At 38.8% G+C, this 19,696-nt stretch overlaps 1 protein-coding gene across 9 annotated transcripts in view; it reads left to right on the top strand.

Moving 5' to 3' along the window:
- Nucleotides 1-382: 382 nt before the first annotated feature.
- The window catches only part of LOC126427293 (zinc finger protein 91-like), a 135,123-nt gene continuing 115,809 nt past the window's right edge, over nucleotides 383-19,696 (top strand). For 6 of the 9 annotated variants that reach the window (XR_007576622.1, XR_007576624.1, XR_007576621.1 and 3 more), the window contains exons 1-2: nucleotides 383-700; nucleotides 2,370-2,459. Coding sequence is in view for 4 of the 9 variants with exons in the window: in XM_050089585.1 (XP_049945542.1) it covers nucleotides 2,388-2,459 (72 nt within the window). In the remaining 5 variants the exon portion in view is untranslated. The other 3 variants (XR_007576625.1, XM_050089583.1, XR_007576623.1) reach the window with 2 other exon arrangements.

Raw genomic sequence — 19,696 nt, 5'->3', positions numbered from 1 at the left:
CACTCTCATTCATTACAAATTCGTATTCTCTCATTAGGGGAAACATCACAAATGGCACGAATAAATTATTTACAAATATTGAACCCAAACAGCTGATTTTCAGAGGCAATGTGTGTAAAACAAATGACGATCGAGAATCCGATATTGACCGAACCAGAATATCAAATCACACTGCAATATGTACAACAATGGTAAACGGATTTCGAAATTTAGTTTTTGTCTCTCAGAAACTGTGTCGCATGCAAACATAGCAAATGTTTGTTGATGACAAAAATTTCTGTTCTCGGAATTTGAATGCTCATTCCATAGATATTGCAAAAACGGAGCAGTGTTTCACTCTTCCACAGCTTAATTTCTCAGAACTAAATGCTATGCCTGTATTGGCTGTTCGTAGAAGACAAGCACTAAGCAGTGTCCGTGTTGTGTTTCAGAGGGATATGTTAGGAGAGACGAAAAATTGTTTTGGCATTAAGCTCCCGCCACGTTTCAGCACTATTACCGTTTGCTTGAGCTTATGAATCAGTTTGTGATTGTCTTGTAATTGTGTGGCAACTGCGAGAACGTCGTAGTATTTTAATGATATTGAGCAGACACACCAGTGTTTTCATTCTGAATATAAACAATTGTTCACCCTTGGCGATTTTAATGATGGATTGGGACAGCATGTGAATTGCGTATTTTCTGAGGGTATAAGTTTTAGGTTCGTGTCACACGTACTTAATTTTCCGACGAGTATTTCATGCTTAGTGTAATATACATCCATTTATGAAAAATACAGGGTCTGCGTTCAAGTATAGCACTTTAAGTGCTTGCTATTTTCATTCCGGATAAAATCTCTATAGGTATTCATATATAACTTCGTAAAATAAGCTGCTTAATTTATGTATTGCAGCAGTTCCACCATGCTTTGAAAATCTGGAGTGTGTGCTTACAGAAACAAATAGCGTAATAGAGTCCTAGTTTCTGTTGCAGCCTGAATCCGCGAATCTCAACGCGAAAGTGTAGTTGCAAATGTAGCGTGATGTACGTTCGTCATTGCAATAACTTGTATGTCTTATTTCCGATGTTGCCGAAAATTTATATTATGTGATTAAAGTCTTAGCCCCGCAGAGAAAATTCTAGTCTACTTTGTGTGTGAATCAGAATATTACGAATGAACTATCTTTTTCCGCCGACAATAGATTAATTATTCATCATATTGAGTTCCCATGACTCATTACGTGAGTTGTTGCCAACATCAGCACGCAACACAACAGCAGGTGACACCGTAAGTGCGCTTTTACCAATACCTCCGGCCGAAGGAAAAAAAAATAGATTCAGTGAGACCTATTGGAATTGCGTTTGGCTATAACCGTTAACTAATTGCCAGCATGAGCATAGGAAATACAGAAGCGTCCGATCCCACCCGTCTGCTTTGACCCATGACGTCACAAATATGGCGGAAACAAAAACACACACTTTCCACAAGAAGCCTAATGACACTAACGGGACAAGCGCGGGAAATGGGGTGTTTTGGGTGGGGGGCAAACTAAATATAAACAAATTTAGACGCCTTGCGTAGCTACAACGTGTAAGTGAAGACAGCCATGAATACCCACCCACCTCCCCAGGGCTCGTAACCCCCGCAACTCATAGAAGATATAGATGGTTCAGTAGCTGATTAGTGTTTTTTGTCTTTAAAAAAAAAAATCTCACGGGATAGAACGAACAGATCAGAAAGATAAATATAATAAACCAAAACAGAAATTCGAGGAAACAGATAATTAAAATAAGTAATAAGTGTTTTTAAATTTTAAAAAAAATCTCACGAGCGGATCAGAAAAGTAAATAAAATAAGATAAAACAGAACTGGAGACAGCCACACTCAAACCAAACTCCGCGCCGTCATGACGTCACACACAACACCCTTACGTCACGGGTCAAAGCAGACGGGTGGGATCGGACGCTTCTGTCGACCCCTATAAACGGGGGTTGCAGCTATGAACGCACATTTAATGCTATAAAAGCGTGATTAACAACCTGGTGAACAGTCAGTAGTGGTGGTAGCGTTTCATGTTGTGCCTGTCAGCCTGAAACTAGATATTGCAGTGAACAAAATGTGGAATGACATGTGGGTCTAGAAATTAAGGACTTTAAGTGCAGAATTCGTGACTGAGAAATGCAAATTCTATTCTTTATAAACCGAAAATTGTAAATCAACGTACTTGTCATTGGCCTTTCTTTGTTCTTCAGTTAATGTTTAACTTGTCAATGTAGTGGCTGTCATTTCTGGTCGCCGCTAGTGGACTGAAATATCCTATTTAAACTGTATCTCATAGTAAAAATGGAATCAGAATATGACTGTTTCTATCCAATTCCTTGGTTTTCAGGAACTTAGAAGTGCAGTAATGGACTACAATAAACGTGTTTGGATTGGAAAAGAGGGAACAAATGAAGTATCTACTGATCCAGACTTTGTGGTAAGTGGCTTCTATTTTTTACCATTGTTTCTCTAATCTGTGTTTGTGATGTGGTATGTGAATAATCGTAAATTGTCATGACGCTAGAAGTATAAGTAATTCAGTCTAATTGCTGGCCGCGGTGGTCTAGCGGTTCTAGGCGCTCAGTCCGGAACCGCGCGACTGCTATGGTCGCAGGTTCGAATCCTGCCTCGGGCATGGATGTGTGTGATGTCCTTAGGTTAGTTAGGTTTAAGTAGTTCTAAGTTCTAGGGGACTGATGACCTCAGAAGTTCAGTCCCATAGTGCTCAGAGCCAATTGAAGCCAATTCAGTCTAATTAAAAAAAAAGTCTGATATCCTGTCAATTTTAAATGCAACAATGCACAACACTGCATAAAATATGGTGCATGGTAAATGACACAAGGGATTGAGGAGAGAGTTTAAATTTAATGTTTAATAATTGTCAAAGATTAACATTAAATAATCACTCAGCTGCTTTGATAAGTTTGCATTAAAGTTGTTCCTCTAAATGGTAACTTTAATATACAACATACAGAGAAGATATTGTAGGGAATATTAGCAATGTAGTTAAACATAAAAATGAAACAAACTCAGGTAGTGCACATTATATTTCATCCATAGCATTGTAAAGGGATTGTGGTTTCTTTATGAGTGAGTGTGTGTGTGTGTGTGTGTGTGTGTGTGTGTGTGTCGGTTTTGTGCGACCGAACCCAGTTCGCTCTTAGCAACCATAGCATACGGATCTCCGTGCCGGCACGTTCACAGGAGCTCGGTGCGTCAGTTCACCTGATGATGGCGACATGTATGATCGCCGAAATATTGTGCCCGTTGGACACTATAGACCGGCAGCATACCTGTGGATATTTTGATTAGATGAAAATCAGTTCTGAAGATTTGAATACTGATTAATTTTATTATTGTACCCCCAAAAACTACTGAAAGACTGCATGACAGTCTTTCATGTCATTTGATGGCCTGAACATTTTGAATTCCTCTCAAGATCTATTTAGATTTTATATTCAATGAAAGCTACAAACATTTCTAAAGTTAATAAAACTTTTTCAGTCAGTGTATGTGTCTAGTAAACAGATACATTCAACCATTCTCTCCACTGCTATAAAAGTGTTTCACATGACTTTTGGTAGCCTCCATTTGGAAGTTGTACGACTGAATGCATATGTGGCAGTTTCCATTCTTGAAATGAGACAGTTGTGTATTTTCTCCCCTTGTGAAAACTGTTACCTTCAAAGGATTTAATGGGATGATCTCTAAGTAGGTAGATGTTACTACTGAATGATGGAAGCCCAAGAACCACCCTCATTACTTTTTTCCTGCTCTGTCACTCACAATGAAGATTAATCTAAAATTGTCATCTGAGACAGTGTTCAAATTGGATATTGGTTTTTTAATTATAACAACTGCTACAACTGTCAGTAAAACATTTTCTTATTGCACTTTTCATCTATATTGGTAATTGCATTTGGAAAATTCCATTTTCCATAGTAATTATCTGGAAAGTGATTATTTTTGTCGTTGATAGTGCTAAATACTTGTCATTTTTCATGTGGGTTTGAAAGCTTGGTCTACAAGATTTGCAGGTGTTGTACAATTACCGATATCTGGAAGTGTGAAATTATAGATGGCGGTCTGTTAAATTTTTAACTACAAAATTTTAAGCCATTTGTTAGTCAACATATCTTAACATTTCAACTGTAAGTGTACTGCTATCATATTATGTGCAATGTTAATATTCTCACTGACATCAATCATGTAGTGTAACATCTGGAACATAAACAATGCAGATTTGGCACTGGTGACAGAGGTAATCCCACCAAAATATCACTAATAACTTGTGAGGAATCAGACTAAAATTAATGCTAGGTCAACCTGGGGCACACTCAGTATTTTGTGGGAAATTCTCTGAGCTGAGTCTTTTTTGAAAATATCTACACCTTTGTTAAAGAGCTATGTCTATATTCACTTCTTTCGAGCTGAATTGAAACCAGCCTTTTGGTCATACTATGAAATATATCACTTACTTTAAATCACTCAAGTTGGAAGCTTCCTTACTAACAGTAACAGTGCAGATGAGATCTTGACAGAGAATGTTGATTTCCACAACTAGGCCCAGGCTGTTTCCCTGTGCACATCAACTACCTAACAAAGTAAGTAAACATCAACCTAAGTGGGACTCCACATCCAATATAAGAATAGCCCAAGAAAAATTGTATAATGATAAATATCCTCCCGTGTTCAATCTTTATACTTTGAATATCTGTATTCCTTGTTTTTATGAACTCAATGTGAGAATTATCCTGCCCATATTAAGTGCATTTATTTGTGTGAATGGTCTGTCTACCATAAGTCTGAGTGAGTGGCTGAAAATGTTTTTGATACATAACATCTAGTGTTTGGGTGTTTAGTCTTCCCTTATTATTTTTTTTGAAATAATCAGAGAAACACAATTACCCACCACTTTTGCTTGTGCCCTATTTCCATTGTGCAACAGTACCTGTTTCTTGATAACTCAAAACTATGTAAAGTGCAATGGCTATACCAACATTTCAAGACAAGTTGTATGTGAAATGGCACCAAATGACAAACATGAATTATTTGACTGAAAATAGTACAGAGAGAAAGCGGAAGTACAGGACCCTAATTAATTTTCAGGTATGTCTTCACTGAACGTTAGCAAAATTTTATGTTCACTATAGTTAAACTAGATGTGGCTGACTATACATTGCTCAAAATGTATCTCAGTAAACACCTAACCAAAAACTATTCATGGAAGTGATTAATCTTGTGATGCTGTAGTAAGATGCACAGAAATCATGGCTGCTTAATGCTCTCATTAGAGTTTAGGTCTAGATTTATCCTTCAGAATAGGCAGTAGTAGATCCAGGGGGAGGCTAAGGTGCTGAAGTCCAAACCCCACACCTCAAAAAGCATCTGGGCCCTCACCTGACAAATCTCAAATCAAGCTTGATATTATCCTGCTTTCTTAGTTCTATACTACCTACAATACAATTTTCATCACTTACCCTGACATAGTGTACTTAGGTATAGTATGTTCAAAATTTTCAATTTCTGTAAGAGCTATTTACATAAGAGTTTTTAATCAATATGCCACTCATTTGTGGAGCAGCTATACCCATGCTCTACTGCCATTGACACCCACTCAACAGTGATGGAGTCACACATGGTACTTGAGATACAAGTGGCCAGGTTGCGAGTGCACGTGTTGCGCTGCGGTACACTTAGGCCTTTCTACATCTACATGTCTACTCCGCAATTCACATTTAAGTTCTTGGCAGAGGGTTGATCGAAGCACAATCATACTATCTCTCTACCATTCCACTCCCGAAAAGCGCACGGGAAAAACGAACATCTAAACCTTTCTGTTCGAGCTCTGATTTCTCTTATTTTATTTTGATGATCATTCCTACCTATGTAGGTTGGGCTCAACAAAATATTTTCGCATTCGGAAGAGAAAGTTGGTGACTGAAACTTCGTAAATAGATCTTGCCGTGACGAAAAAGTCTTTGCTTTAATGACTTCCATCCCAGCTCGTGTATCATATCTGCCACACTCTCTCCCCTATTAAGTGATAATACAAAAGGAGCTGCCCTTTTCTGCACCCTTTCGATGTCCTCCGTCAATCCCACCTGGTAAGGATCCCACACCGCGCAGCAATATTCTAACAGAGGACGAACGAGTGTAGTGTAAGCTGTCTCTTTAGCGGACTTGTTGCATCTTCTAAGTGTCCTGCCAATGAAACGCAACCTTTGGCTCGCCTTCCCCACAATATTATGTATGTGGTCTTTCCAACTGAAGTTGTTCGTAATTTTAACACCCAGGTACTTAGTTGAATTGACAGCCTTGAGAATTGTACTATTTATTGAGTAATCGAATTCCAACGGATTTCTTTTGGAACTCGTGTGGATCACCTCACACTTTTCGTTATTTAGCGTCAACTGCCACCTGCCACACTATACAGCAATCTTTTCTAAATCGCTTTGCAACTGATACTGGTCTTCGGATGACCTTACTAGACGGTAAATTACAGCATCATCTGTGAACAACCTAAGAGAACTCTCAGATTGTCACCCAGGTCATTTATATAGATCAGGAACAGCAGAGGTCCCAGGACACTTCCCTGGGGAGAACACCTTATATCACTTCAGTTTTACTTGATGATTTGCCGTCTATTACTACGAACTGCGACCTTCCTGATTGGAAATCACGAATCCAGTCGCACAACTGAAACGATACCCCATAGGCCGGCAGCTTGATTAGAAGTCGCTTGTGAGGAACGGTGTCAAAAGCTTTCCGGAAATCTAGAAATACGGAATCAACTTGAGATCCCCTGTCGATAGCGGCCATTACCTCGTGCGAATAACGAGCTAGCGGCGTTGCACAAGAACGATGTTTTCTGAAACCATGCTGATTACGTATCAATAGATCGTTCCCTTCGAGGTGATTGATAATGTTTGGATACAATATATGCTCCAAAACCCTACTGCAAACCGACGTCAATGATATAGGTCTGTAGTTCGATGGATTACTTCTACTACCCTTCTTAAACACTGGTGCGACCTGCGCAATTTTCCAGTCTGTAGGTACAGATCTATGGGTGAGCGAGCGGTTGTATATGATTGCTAAGTAGGGAGCTATTGTATCAGCGTAATCTGAAAGGAACCTAATCGGTATACAGTCTGGACCTGAAGACTTGCCCGTATCAAGCGATTTGAGTTGCTTTGCAACCCCTAAGATATCTACTTCTAAGAAACTCATGCTAGCAGCTGTTCGTGTTTCAAATTCTGGAATATTCCATTTGTCTTCCCTGGTGAAGGAATTTCGGAAAACTGCGTTCAATAACTCCGCTTTAGTGGCACAGTCATCGGTAACAGTACCATTGGCACTGCGCAGCGAAGGTATGGACTGCGTCGTACCGCTTTTGTACTTTACATACGACCCGAATTTCTTCGGATTCTCTACCAAATTTCGAGACAATGTTTCGTTGTGGAACCTATTAAAGGCATTTCGCATTGAAGTCCGTGCCAAATTTCGCACGTCTGTAAATTTTAGCCACTCTTCGGGATTTCGCGTTCTTCTGAACTTCGCATGCTTTTTCCGTTGCCTCTGTAACAGCGTTCGGACCTGTTTTGTGTACCATGGGGGATCAGTTCCATCTCTTACCAATTTATGAGGTATGAATCTCTCAATTGCTGTTGCTACTATATCTTTGAATTTGAGCCGCATCTCCTCTACATTTGCATAGTCAGTTCAGAAGGAATGGAGATTGTCTTTTAGAAAGGCTTCTAATGACACTTTATCCGCTTTTTTAAATAAAATTATTTTGCGTTTGTTTCTGGTGGATTTGGAAGAAATGGTATTGAGCCTAGCTACGACGACCTTGTGATCACTAATCCCTGTATCAGTCATGATGCTCTCTATTAGCTCTGGATTGTTTGTGGCTAAGGGGTCAAGTGTGTTTTCGCAACCATTTACAATTCGTGTGGGTTCGTGGACTAACTGCTCGAAATAATTTTCGGAGAAAGCATTTAGGACAATCTCGGAAGAATGAGGTATCGAGTTGTTGACAATAACTGTTGTCACGGTGTCCTTTCATTTTAGTCATATTTAGAAAAAAATGACAGCATACAGTGAGTTCGTGGTTCATTGTTTTACTGTAAAGGAAGAAAAGAGGATGAATTGAGTGAACCAATATTACCTGGAAATAATGTCAGTGACTTGTCGACTCAAGCTCATTGGATGCATCCTTCTGGATTATTTTGTATGTCACTGGAATTCATATAATTGTGACTAGTGGAGTTTGTGACATTTTACTTAGTTGAGTTCATTGATCTTTTGATCAGTGTGCTATGGGTGGCCGTGGACTTCAATCTGGGCACTCGGTACTCCTTGCCTGCCCTGCAAGGGACAGTGTGAAGTAATATAAAATCAATTATTGTGTTTGTTTGGTTTTAATACTTTGCCTGCCTGTCATTGCCATGAATTTCTTAGTTTTATACCACATTATTTAGCTAAAATTGGTCAGAATCTCTTACAGGTTAAAGTATTAATCAATAAGACCAACTTTTACTATGAGAGCATCTTCAAAATCATGAAAAATTGAGCTGTTCCATACATTTTGGTCAAGTAGTTTAGCTGATATGTAAATTTGTAGGGAATAGCTGATTTCTTAAGTTTTGAAATCGGTCCCATAATAGAAAAAATGTTTGTATTGATTGATGAGTATTATGTTGACTCCTTAAGTGATTATTGCTAATTTTTAAATAACCTTGTTGAGTAGTTCCAAAGAGTTGTCTAGCTTTTGGTAAATTGTTTGGATTATGTATGATTCTCTATTTCATGTAAAAGTTATTGCTTTTGTTTCCTGTTGTTAGAGCCTGAACCAGTACTATTGGGAGTGGCTAGTATATAAATTATGTGCACTGAAAATAGTTTTGCTATTTCTTATGTAACAGGAAAGTACTCAGTGACAAGGAAGTGCATGAACTTCTCACAGGCGTCAGAAGTGGCATGTAATTATGAATACCCAGAGCAGAGGGTGGACAAAACAAAGTTGCAATGACTGTCTAAAGGAATGTGCTTGGCTATCCTATAGCCAATAACAGAATGGTGCATAATGTTTGCTTTGTGTTCTGTTTCCAGTTCAGATTGTGGGGGCAATCATTCTGTGGCTCTTGGGTCTTTAGTCACTTAAAAAATGATGGATCACAAATTACTTGAATGGGACAGAAATCAGTGAATGTGGTCTACAGGAAAGCAAATGATTACAACTTAAGAAAAATTGAATGATTTATTCAAGAGAGAGAGAGAGAGAGAGAAAGAGAATTAAGCAGGTCAATAATGCATTGATTCACCTCTGGCCCTTATGCAAGCAGTTATATAGCTTTGCTTTGACAGAGTTGTTGGACATTCTCCTGAGGGATATCATGCCAAATTTTCTGTAGCTGGTGTGGAAGAGTGTCAAAATCCAGAGCTGGTTGGGGGGCCCTGCCAATAATGGCCCAATTATTCTCAATTGGTGAGAGACCTGGCGACTTTACTGGTCAAGGTGGGGTTTTGCCAAGCATGAAGACAAGCAGTAGAAACTCTCACCTTGTGTCAGACACAAATTCAGGTGGGTTTGTTAGTGTACAGTGGCAGGGCGGGCTTAGTTACGTAAATGTTTGATCACTGTCTCTCGTCATACTGTTCACTACAAAAGTCCACCTACCTCAGTATGGCGCCAGATCACCAGCCTGTTTCTCTGCATACGTAGATACTGTTCAGACGATGCTAAAAGCAGCAATGAAGAAAAACACCGTCAATACTTACATTTGCAAAGTCCATGTAAACTCTGGCGGCAAGCTATAAAGTAATATCTTATAACGCAATTTTTGGGTGGAGTGTGACTGCTTCATCTCTTAAGAAAAATGACAAAATTCTGCAACGAGTTCTTTTATTTCTTTAGGTTCAAAATTACACTTGCCATCCTGTATTTGATTAAAGAATAATATTAGTGTCCTCAGCTCAAAGTTCATACTACCCAGTAAACACCCAAGGCAGCCAGGAATGTACTTAAGTCCAACCCACATTATTACATGAGTTTCACATTTGGTCCTTTTCATTGGATTTCTATTCAAGAAACTGCTCACCAGCTGTTGCATAAACAGGTATGAAACATGCCACGTGGAATTCTACAAGGCTGAAAGTTGACACGTGTTTATCTATCCAGCAGATCACTTCACAAAGCTCAGATTTTCACAATCTGCCCATAAATGCAACTGCCTTCATGGCAATACAATCCGGACGCGAGAAACCAGTAGCTTCTTCATTTTACTCATAATGTAGATAGACATGTCCAACATGACCTGCACGTCCGGTAGTTAACCAGCAGACTCCTGTTCAATCTGCTTCTCTCCCAGTATACTACTTAGCAGTGTGCGGGAACTGCTTAACTTTGATTGGTTGTTCAAAATGACCAGCCAATCAAAACAATCCTTAGAGTTCTTTCTCGTGCTAGAAGTGGCCTGCACCAATCATTATTCAGGTGCATTTATGTCATTACAACATGTGAATACTAATATAAGATTTAATAAAACCAAATGAAAAGAAAATTAATCTTGGAATATATTTAGAATATGATTTTAATTTCAACTGTTATTCTGGCTGCCTCCTTTCAAAAGCTAGTAAACTTAGACATACGTCATCCACAAAGTGGGCACAAACATCTTTCCCATGCTATGTTTACTTAACATATTACATAAATTTAATCTTGAAATTTAACACATGTCCCACATACACACACTCACTCACTCTTTTACTCCTGCAACAATATTAGACACAAATAATAATTTTGTCTGATTTTTGTATTACAAAAATGTGAAGTAGTTAACGTTTTTAGTATGAAAATCCAAACAAATTATCTGACATTTTGTAACTCCAGTAATGATTTCAAATGATACTAAAAGACAAACAGTTGTTATTCCTAACTGAGTTTTTTAGTCTAAGTGTCGGTTTGGGGTGTTTTAGGTAATTTCCTCTAACTCTGAAACTGACAGATGGCTGAAACATTTATACCATAGTCTCTTGAATAACAAAAGGCAGTATATAGACTTTGAACAATATTAAATAATATTTAATATAGTTTATTTAGATTCTTATGGGCTTGAATATTGTCACTCAAATTGACACAGGTACCGCTTCCCACTGCTAGGCTAGCAACAGATGCGAATGAGTCACGCAAAGATACAAGTTGCTGCTTCTGTCACCGCCATCAGCTCCAAAGCTATGAGCTGTACTGCAAAGTAGTGCAATAAATGCTATTGCATATTGACTTGGAACATTAGGTTGAGCAGTGAAACCATTCAGAACTTAAACAAAGTTGGCCTGCAAATTGATAGTGTGCCAAGATGTCTGGAAATTTCAGTGGCACACAGTACCAAATAAAGCAGGTCCAACCACTAGTGACCTACATGCATTCTGCAGAACATAAACTGAACCTCACTATCACGAAGGCCTGCAGCTTATCTAGTGTTATAGTGTTATCAGTATGATCGTAGTTGAAAGTCAACCTACAAAATTTTTTTTTTTGTGTGTGTGTGTGTGTGTGTGTGTGTGTGTGTGTGTGTGTGTGTGTGTGTGTAATGATGAAATACTGAGTGTAATGCAAGTCAAAAATCCAGAAATTCTAGACTTTGTGTGAAATGGATTATTATATTTAAGTAAATGAAATAGTCTGAGCACATGTATCTGTAAGATTAATCCCTTATACGGGGTGTTTCAAAATTACACTGACATACTTAAAGGAATACAGAGGGTGTCTTGAGGAACAAAATGCAGACAGAACCCATATCTAGAATCATCAGAGGCTACAGAGCTTCCAAGTTAAACATACCAGCACATGTATATGTATGTATGTATGTTCCAGGTGATTGTGATACGGATACAAACTTTTGGGGATAATGGAGAAGGATAAATGTATCAATTTGCGGTAAGGAATCCTGGTCTGCAAATGAGTCAAAGTTGTAAGCAAACATCTTTGATACCTGTGCCAGTGGAAAAAATGTATAGTGTTTCCACAGATTCTGGAAATTAGGAATATCAGGTATTTTCAAACACATCAGGAAAATTGGGGAAATATCAGTATTGTTACATTCCATTGTAGGTTTTCCATTGTTGGAAATAAAAAAATGGAAAATCTAATTTTTGTCTCAGTAGATGAAATGGTTTGTTTGCTGAGCTATCATGCATTGTCTCTGACTGTGTGCAGCTGAGTATGTGTGCCACATTCTTACTCCATCATTCCGACTGCTTCTCCCATTCTTACCAGTCCCCTTGGCTTGTAGTCAGTGTTGCCACAACTTTTTGCTGATAGCCTAGCAGCTGCCAGCGAGAGGCAGGGAGGAATGAGGACGAGAGGCAGGGCGGCATGATGACTGTTTTGTTTGGTTCTTATTCTCAGAGATTGTAGATGCAGGGGCCAGATGACAGTCTTGTGTGCACAAGTTGTGTTTGAGTGATTGTTGTGTGTGTGTGTGTGTGTGTGTGTGTGTGTGTGTTGTCTTGTTTTCTGACGAAAGCTATGGCTGTCTTTTCTACATGCCTGTCTGCGGCTCGGCAATCATCTTTGTGGTGAGTTGCTACCTATCCTCATTATTATGGATTCTCAGAATGTTTGAAAAAGTTATGTTGTATGGATTGATCACTGTGGTCTCATTTCATCATCATGCTGTCTGTGGCTTGTGAATAGCTGGCCACAAGGGTGGATTTCCATGACAGGCCAAAACCAGAGGCTGTTTCTGTGGGTATCTAATGGGTTGGGCCTGCTGATCTGAAGCCATTTGGTTCCCACTAATGTGCAGGCCCTGCCTGTCAGATCTAGTCTCACCAATCTGCTGCAGGCTGGGTCTGTTTGTGTGTGGTGTAATGCAGCAGATTTTCATGGACCCAGGACTACAGTGCTTCTCAGCAGGCCGGGGATAATGGGTCATGGATTTCAGGAATTGTGACTGTCTCATGGTGAGTATGTTGTACAGTGTGGCATTTTTAGAGATTTTATTTGGTCTAGTACGTTTTGCCACCTCAAAAGTAGGTTATGTGTTAGCAAGTATGGACAAGAAGAATAAAATTGTCAGTCACTGGTAGTTTGTATGTTATACTCAGATTTCTCAAAAGAAAAATCGCACAATACTTGTAAAATAATAGATATAATACAGTGGGTAATAACTGACTATATTGAAAATAGTAGAAACATTTTATTGGTGGTCACCTACAGTCTTGGTTTACACAATTCTTACTCGCCTTATGTACTTGTTTCAAGAGGCCTACGTTTTTCTGAGGTGATTTCTGAAATTGGTGATGGTATTTTAAATCTTGTCACCAAATGTGTTTTGCTTTATTGAAATAAAATATCAGTGGTTGTAATGAAACACATACTATTTGGCTTGCTTTCTCTGTCTAAAAACACTTCATTACAAAAGATGTCAATGGTAATACTTAAGATTTTTGCTCACACTAGGAAATGCCTTCTGCTTGCAAGGCTTTTAGATATTTCCTCCTTTGCACTATTGTTTCTTCTACCATAGCTGCAAAGACGGATTGTGAACTTAAGACTTAACTTACCGTTGAGATCTCAAAATTTATCAGGGAAAAATGCTAAAACTTGCCTGGAAATCAAGGAATTTCTGTTGGGGAAACTGTGGCAAACCTTATGTCCCATTACTGTTGCTGCTGAGATTCTGTGTTAGGCAACTTTGAGATGATAGTATGAACCAAAACAAGAAAAGATACGCAGTAAACATAGGCTCTAAAATGCATACATTAGGAGCTATGAGCTCTTGTTAATCCTCGCTACTGTGAAACACATCTCGGCTATTGAACAAGTGTGCATAGCTCTTTGCATGTGAGTACAAAGAAGGATGCTCTGTCCATATAAGCACCAATTGAATATTGCTGCCATCATTGATTCATATCAGGATCAAGTTCCTGAATTAGTAGACTAGCAGGATATGCCACTTGGATAAGTGATTCCTGATGTTACAGTGGGCATGCCAAATGGTTAAAGTGACAATATACACAAAAACAGAGAAAACAGGACATCAAAGTGCAATTTGTAAGTGCAGCAAAAATAAATTTTTATGTGGTGTTATTAATGTAGTAATCTTTAACTTACATTTCGTAGGTCATTATTGGAGTTTTTGTGGTGAGGTGCAATCCTGTGGAGTGTGAAGTAATTGTTTGTCCTTATGAATGAATTTATTCTCCAAGAATGGGCCTGATAATGAACAGATAATTTTGGAATTCTCAGTACATACATGTGGTATGAGGAGGAAGAGAGAAAGAAAAATAGTTGTAATATATGTAATAAACATAGGTACATGATGATATCGGTAACAAATTTGCATCCACATACATGTTCAGTTAACCAGTGTGAAGGGTACTTAGCATTGAAAAGGGTATTTCCCATTCCATTTGCATATGGAACATAGAGTGGATAAATGCTTAAAATCTCTGAGCACACCATTATGAGTGTGCCCTCAGTTCTTATTAGAGCAATATGTAGGGAGCTGAAGAATGCAGATACATCACATTTGCTAAATTGACTTTAGCAGGATAATTGGCATCTATCTTAGTGTCTGCCATTTAAGTTTTCATACTGTACCTATAATTATCTAATGAATCAGATTGACTTGTGACCATTTGGAGTGCCATTGTTTGTAACTGTTCAGTATCCCCTGTTACTTCGAATTATTGTACCCCAGTTGACAATTACAGTAGTGATTCATTGAAGTTCAGTTCTGTTGTAAAGTACACAATTTTATGTTTCTGTATATTCAAAGCAAGTTTGCAGTCTTTGCATCACATATAAATATTATCAAGATCTGGTTGCATATATGTGCAGCTCTTTATTCAGGCCATACTTAATTATTAACTGATTCATGTATAAAATGTCTGAGGTGACTCAATAATGTCTTACATCATTAATACCCACATGAACAGCAAGAGCACTAAAACTTTTCTCAGGGTCCCTCCTCAGATTACTTCTACTTGTCAATGACTCCCTTCATAGTAATTTGCTGCAACTTCTCTACTAAGACATCCTTAATAAAGTCATATTTTGTATACTAATTGCACTGCAGTTACTAAAATTTCCTGTGGTAGCAAGCTAAATGTGTTTCGGAAATCAAGAAATAATGCATCCATATGATAACAAAGATGCATGGCACAGTACTATCTGAGAAAAGCAGAAGTCAGTTTTCACGTGACTGTTTTTGGAATCCATGCTGGGTGGCATTTAGGTGGTCATTCCGTTTGAGGTACCCAATTGTGTTTGAGCAGAGATTATATTCTTTAATTTTTTCAAGACGTGGATGTCATTTAGATTGCATGGTAGTTTTTTGGATCAGTTTCGCCACTCTTCCTGTACACAAATGTGGCCTGTGCTTTCTTCCAGTTACTGGACAAAATTTTTTGTTCTGGGATCTGTGGTATATTCCAGTTAAAATGGAAGTTAACACATCAGCATATTCTGTGTAGTACCTTACCGGTAATCCATTGAGTTTTGGAGTATTGTTTGCTTCTCCTGGTTTGAGCTGTTTCTCAGTGCTATTGTTCCTGTCTACATCATTAAGTATTGCAGTTATGTGGGCATTAAACTGTGGCTGTACCTCAGTATCTCTGTTAGTAAAAGGTTCAAAAATGGAATCTGGCATAATTGCTTTTGCTTAGCTTAATTCAATTGCAGTTCCTGTGCCATCTAAAAGTGTCTGAATACTACCATTGCTGCCCTAACAGCCTTTACATATGACCAGAATTTCTTTGGCATTCGGAGAGGCCTGTCAGTATGAAACATCTTATGTACTCATTGAGGCCTCATGCATTGCCCTCTTGATAGACAAATGTCCCATTCAACATCCCTCTCTCAAGCACTATGCTTTTACATGCAGTTCCTCAAATACTGCAGAATTTAAGAGTATTGGTTAGATTTTACAACATTTCTGTATTGCAGACACTTTATTACACATTGTACACTTCCTATCATGTAATTTTGCACAACTACATGTTTACTGTAGCTAAATCTACCCTCTACCCCCCTCTCTCTCCCCCTCTACCCCCCTCTCTCTCCCCCTCTACCCCCCTCTCTCTCCCCCTCTACCCCCCTCTCTCTCCCCCTCTACCCCCCTCTCTCTCCCCCTCTACCCCCCTCTCTCTCCCCCTCTACCCCCCCTCTCTCTCCCCCTCTACCCCCCCTCTCTCTCCCCCTCTACCCCCCCTCTCTCTCCCCCTCTACCCCCCTCTCTCTCCCCCTCTACCCCCCCTCTCTCTCCCCCTCTACCCCCCCTCTCTCTCCCCCTCTACCCCCCCTCTCTCTCCCCCTCTACCCCCCCTCTCTCTCCCCCTCTACCCCCCCTCTCTCTCCCCCTCTACCCCCCCTCTCTCTCCCCCTCTACCCCCCTCTCTCTCCCCCTCTACCCCCCCTCTCTCTCCCCCTCTACCCCCCTCTCTCTCCCCCTCTACCCCCTCTCTCTCTCCCCCTCTACCCCCCCTCTCTCTCCCCCTCTACCCCCCCTCTCTCTCCCCCTCTACCCCCCCTCTCTCTCCCCCTCTACCCCCCCTCTCTCTCCCCCTCTACCCCCCCTCTCTCTCCCCCTCTACCCCCCTGTCTCTCCCCCTCTACCCCCCTGTCTCTCCCCCTCTACCCCCCTGTCTCTCCCCCTCTACTCCCCTGTCTCTCCCCCTATACTCCCCTGTCTCTCCCCCTATACTCCCCTGTCTCTCCCCCTATACTCCCCTGTCTCTCCCCCTATACTCCCCTGTCTCTCCCCCTATACTCCCCTGTCTCTCCCCCTATACTCCCCTGTCTCTCCCCCTATACTCCCCTGTCTCTCCCCCTATACTCCCCTGTCTCTCCCCCTATACTCCCCTGTCTCTCCCCCTATACTCCCCTGTCTCTCCCCCTATACTCCCCTGTCTCTCCCCCTATACTCCCCTGTCTCTCCCCCTATACTCCCCTGTCTCTCCCCCTATACTCCCCTGTCTCTGTCCTATACCCCCCTCTCCCTCCCTCCCTGTGTGTGTGTGTGTGTGTGTGTGTGTGTGTGTGTGTGTGTGTGTGTGTGTGTGTGTGTTGTAAACTTTCCATATCTTCATTTACCTTATAAATTGCAAATGTCAAGCTCGAAGATTCCTTGGTGTCTTAAAATCCACCAATGTTGTCCCAAATTATAATAAGGGGTAAAAACAATCCTGACAGTCACAAGCTAGTATCCATCATGTCCACGCATACCAGAGTTTATAAAAGAGTGCACAAAAGTTGAGATTTATTCCTTAATTAACTTGTCTCGTGTATTTGCAACATGGACATTAATTAAGAAGTCAGTAAAATAAACAATTGTTACCATTTGTCCTGTTATAATGTATGGGTCTCCACTCATCGTTTACCAATTCATGTTTTGTTAGACATACACCTACTGCTATGACTAAATAAAATTTGATTGATAGGGTAGAATTGAATACCTTGAAACTGTTTTATTATAAAATGGTAGAATTATTATGATTCTAATTGATAGAAATAATGCAACACCACCATCTAATTTATTAGGATTTGATTGTAGAAGTGCATAACCCAATAAGAAATAACATTCTGGATGAATGTGAAATGATGTTGCTAAAGAATTAGCCACCACAAAGTTATCCAGGTCTCCTAGGAGGTAAGGATTAATTAGATGTAGTTTAATCCTTGAATGTAAAATATGGGTGGAATGGAATTTTTTCAATATCCCCATTTAATCCTAAGGGAGTATTCGGTCCTGTTTAATGTAAGAAGAATAAGTGAATGGTTGCACAAAATGGAATGTAAAGGATCTGTTTAAAGTTGCATTATCAACAGCAAATCCTCCTCATACCCATTGAACTAAATTTGTTCCTAAATACAGAATTGCTGATAATTGTTAACAATTACTGTTGCATCTCAGAACAATATTTGACCTCAAGGTAAAATGTATGCTATAAATGCAGTTGCTATAACTAGGAATAGAATTACTGTTCAAATAATTCAGGTGTGTGTATGTACATAAAAGATCCATAGTAGATTCCTTGGCCTACAGGCAACTAAATGCAGATAAAAAATATAGGTGTTTCATTTGCATGTGATTTTCGAATAATTCACCCATTGCTTGCATCCGAACAGATGTTAACTGCGCTACTGAATGCTGTTTCAGTATTTGAGGTGGTTAAAAATAGTCCAATCATTATCTGAATTATTAAACATAACCCTAATAGTGACCCAAAATTTCATCAAAATTAAACATTTGCTGGTGCAGGCAGATCAGTTAGGGAATTACTAGTAATTTTAACTAAAGGGTTCAAAATCATAAGGGTTTATTCATTAGTACAATGTTATTTTATGAATAGGTTCCTGATTAATGCTATGATTTTAACTACTGCCAATAATGATAAAATACACACGTTATTATTATTTTCTTCTTTCCTTTTATTATTATCATCATTATTATTATTGTAATAATAAATGTAGTTATTATATAGTTTTTATAAAGATATTTTTTTTTCTTGAAAAGTAATTGAATTATTAATATTTACAGTTTCGTTATTTTTAAAGAAGTCTACAAACACTATGTCTACAGTAATTAATATTAATAGAATGAAGATACAATACAGTTGATTTCAGTTCAAATATTTCATTTGTGCAATTCTTGTGATGTAGATCGACAAGACTAATATACCTCCAAGAAATGTTGGAAATCAAATGTATGATGAACAATAACCTCTTATTATTTTTTCTGTTACTAAACCAACAAGGAATGCTTGTAGGATAATGAAGAGTATTACTGATATTGGGTTTCGTAATTAAATGAAATTAATATTTATTACATTTGATAGTGATACAATTATTTTAATCATTGCAGGGGTTAGTTTATTAAAATATCAGTTTTGGGTACCAGTGATGGAAAACTCTTCCACCCTTGAAGTTTCAAAAGTGGGGGCTAGACTTTTTTCCGGTTTAAAAGACTGATGTTTCTTAAACTATTAAAACTGTTTATATGCTGTGTTTCTTCTTCTTTATTGGTCTGTTTTGCTGGTGTTTACACATTTTGTTCAAAACAAAAACATTTATTAATGGTTTTAATGAGTTTAGAATATATTGTTCTTTCTTTATTATTATTATTATTATTATTATTATTATTATCTTTCCTTTCTTAGACCTTAGGTCTGGTTCGGAATGAAAGTGACGCGGACCTTGATCAAGCGTCACTTCCTTTTAACTGTACGGTATATGTTACATTGCGTTTAGGAACTTTCGGGTAATTGAACATGTATCAATAATTACGGATTTCTGAAGTTGTATATATAAGTTTGGATGTAGCTGTATTGCATTGATGTACTGGTTTATATTGCGTGGTATGACTCCTGTAGTTGAAAGTATAATTGGTATAATGTCAACTTTATCCTGATGCCACATGTCCTTGACTTCCTCAGCCAGTTGGTCCTCAGCCAGTTGGATGTATTTTTCAATTTTTTCTCCTGTTTTCTTCTGTATATTTGCTGTATTGGGTATGGATATTTCAATTAGTTGTGTTAATTTCTTCTTTTTATTGGTGAGTATGATGTCAGGTTTGTTATGTGGCGTTGTTTTATCTGTTATAATGGTTCTGTTCCAGTATAATTTGTATTCATCATTCTCCAGTACATTTTGTGGTGTAT

The sequence above is a fragment of the Schistocerca serialis genome, chromosome 11 (genome assembly GCF_023864345.2).
Source record: "Schistocerca serialis cubense isolate TAMUIC-IGC-003099 chromosome 11, iqSchSeri2.2, whole genome shotgun sequence".
Lineage (NCBI taxonomy): Eukaryota > Metazoa > Arthropoda > Insecta > Orthoptera > Acrididae > Schistocerca > Schistocerca serialis.
The sequence above is the reverse complement of the archived record's forward strand: the minus strand, read 5'-3'. Positions and strand labels throughout refer to the sequence as shown.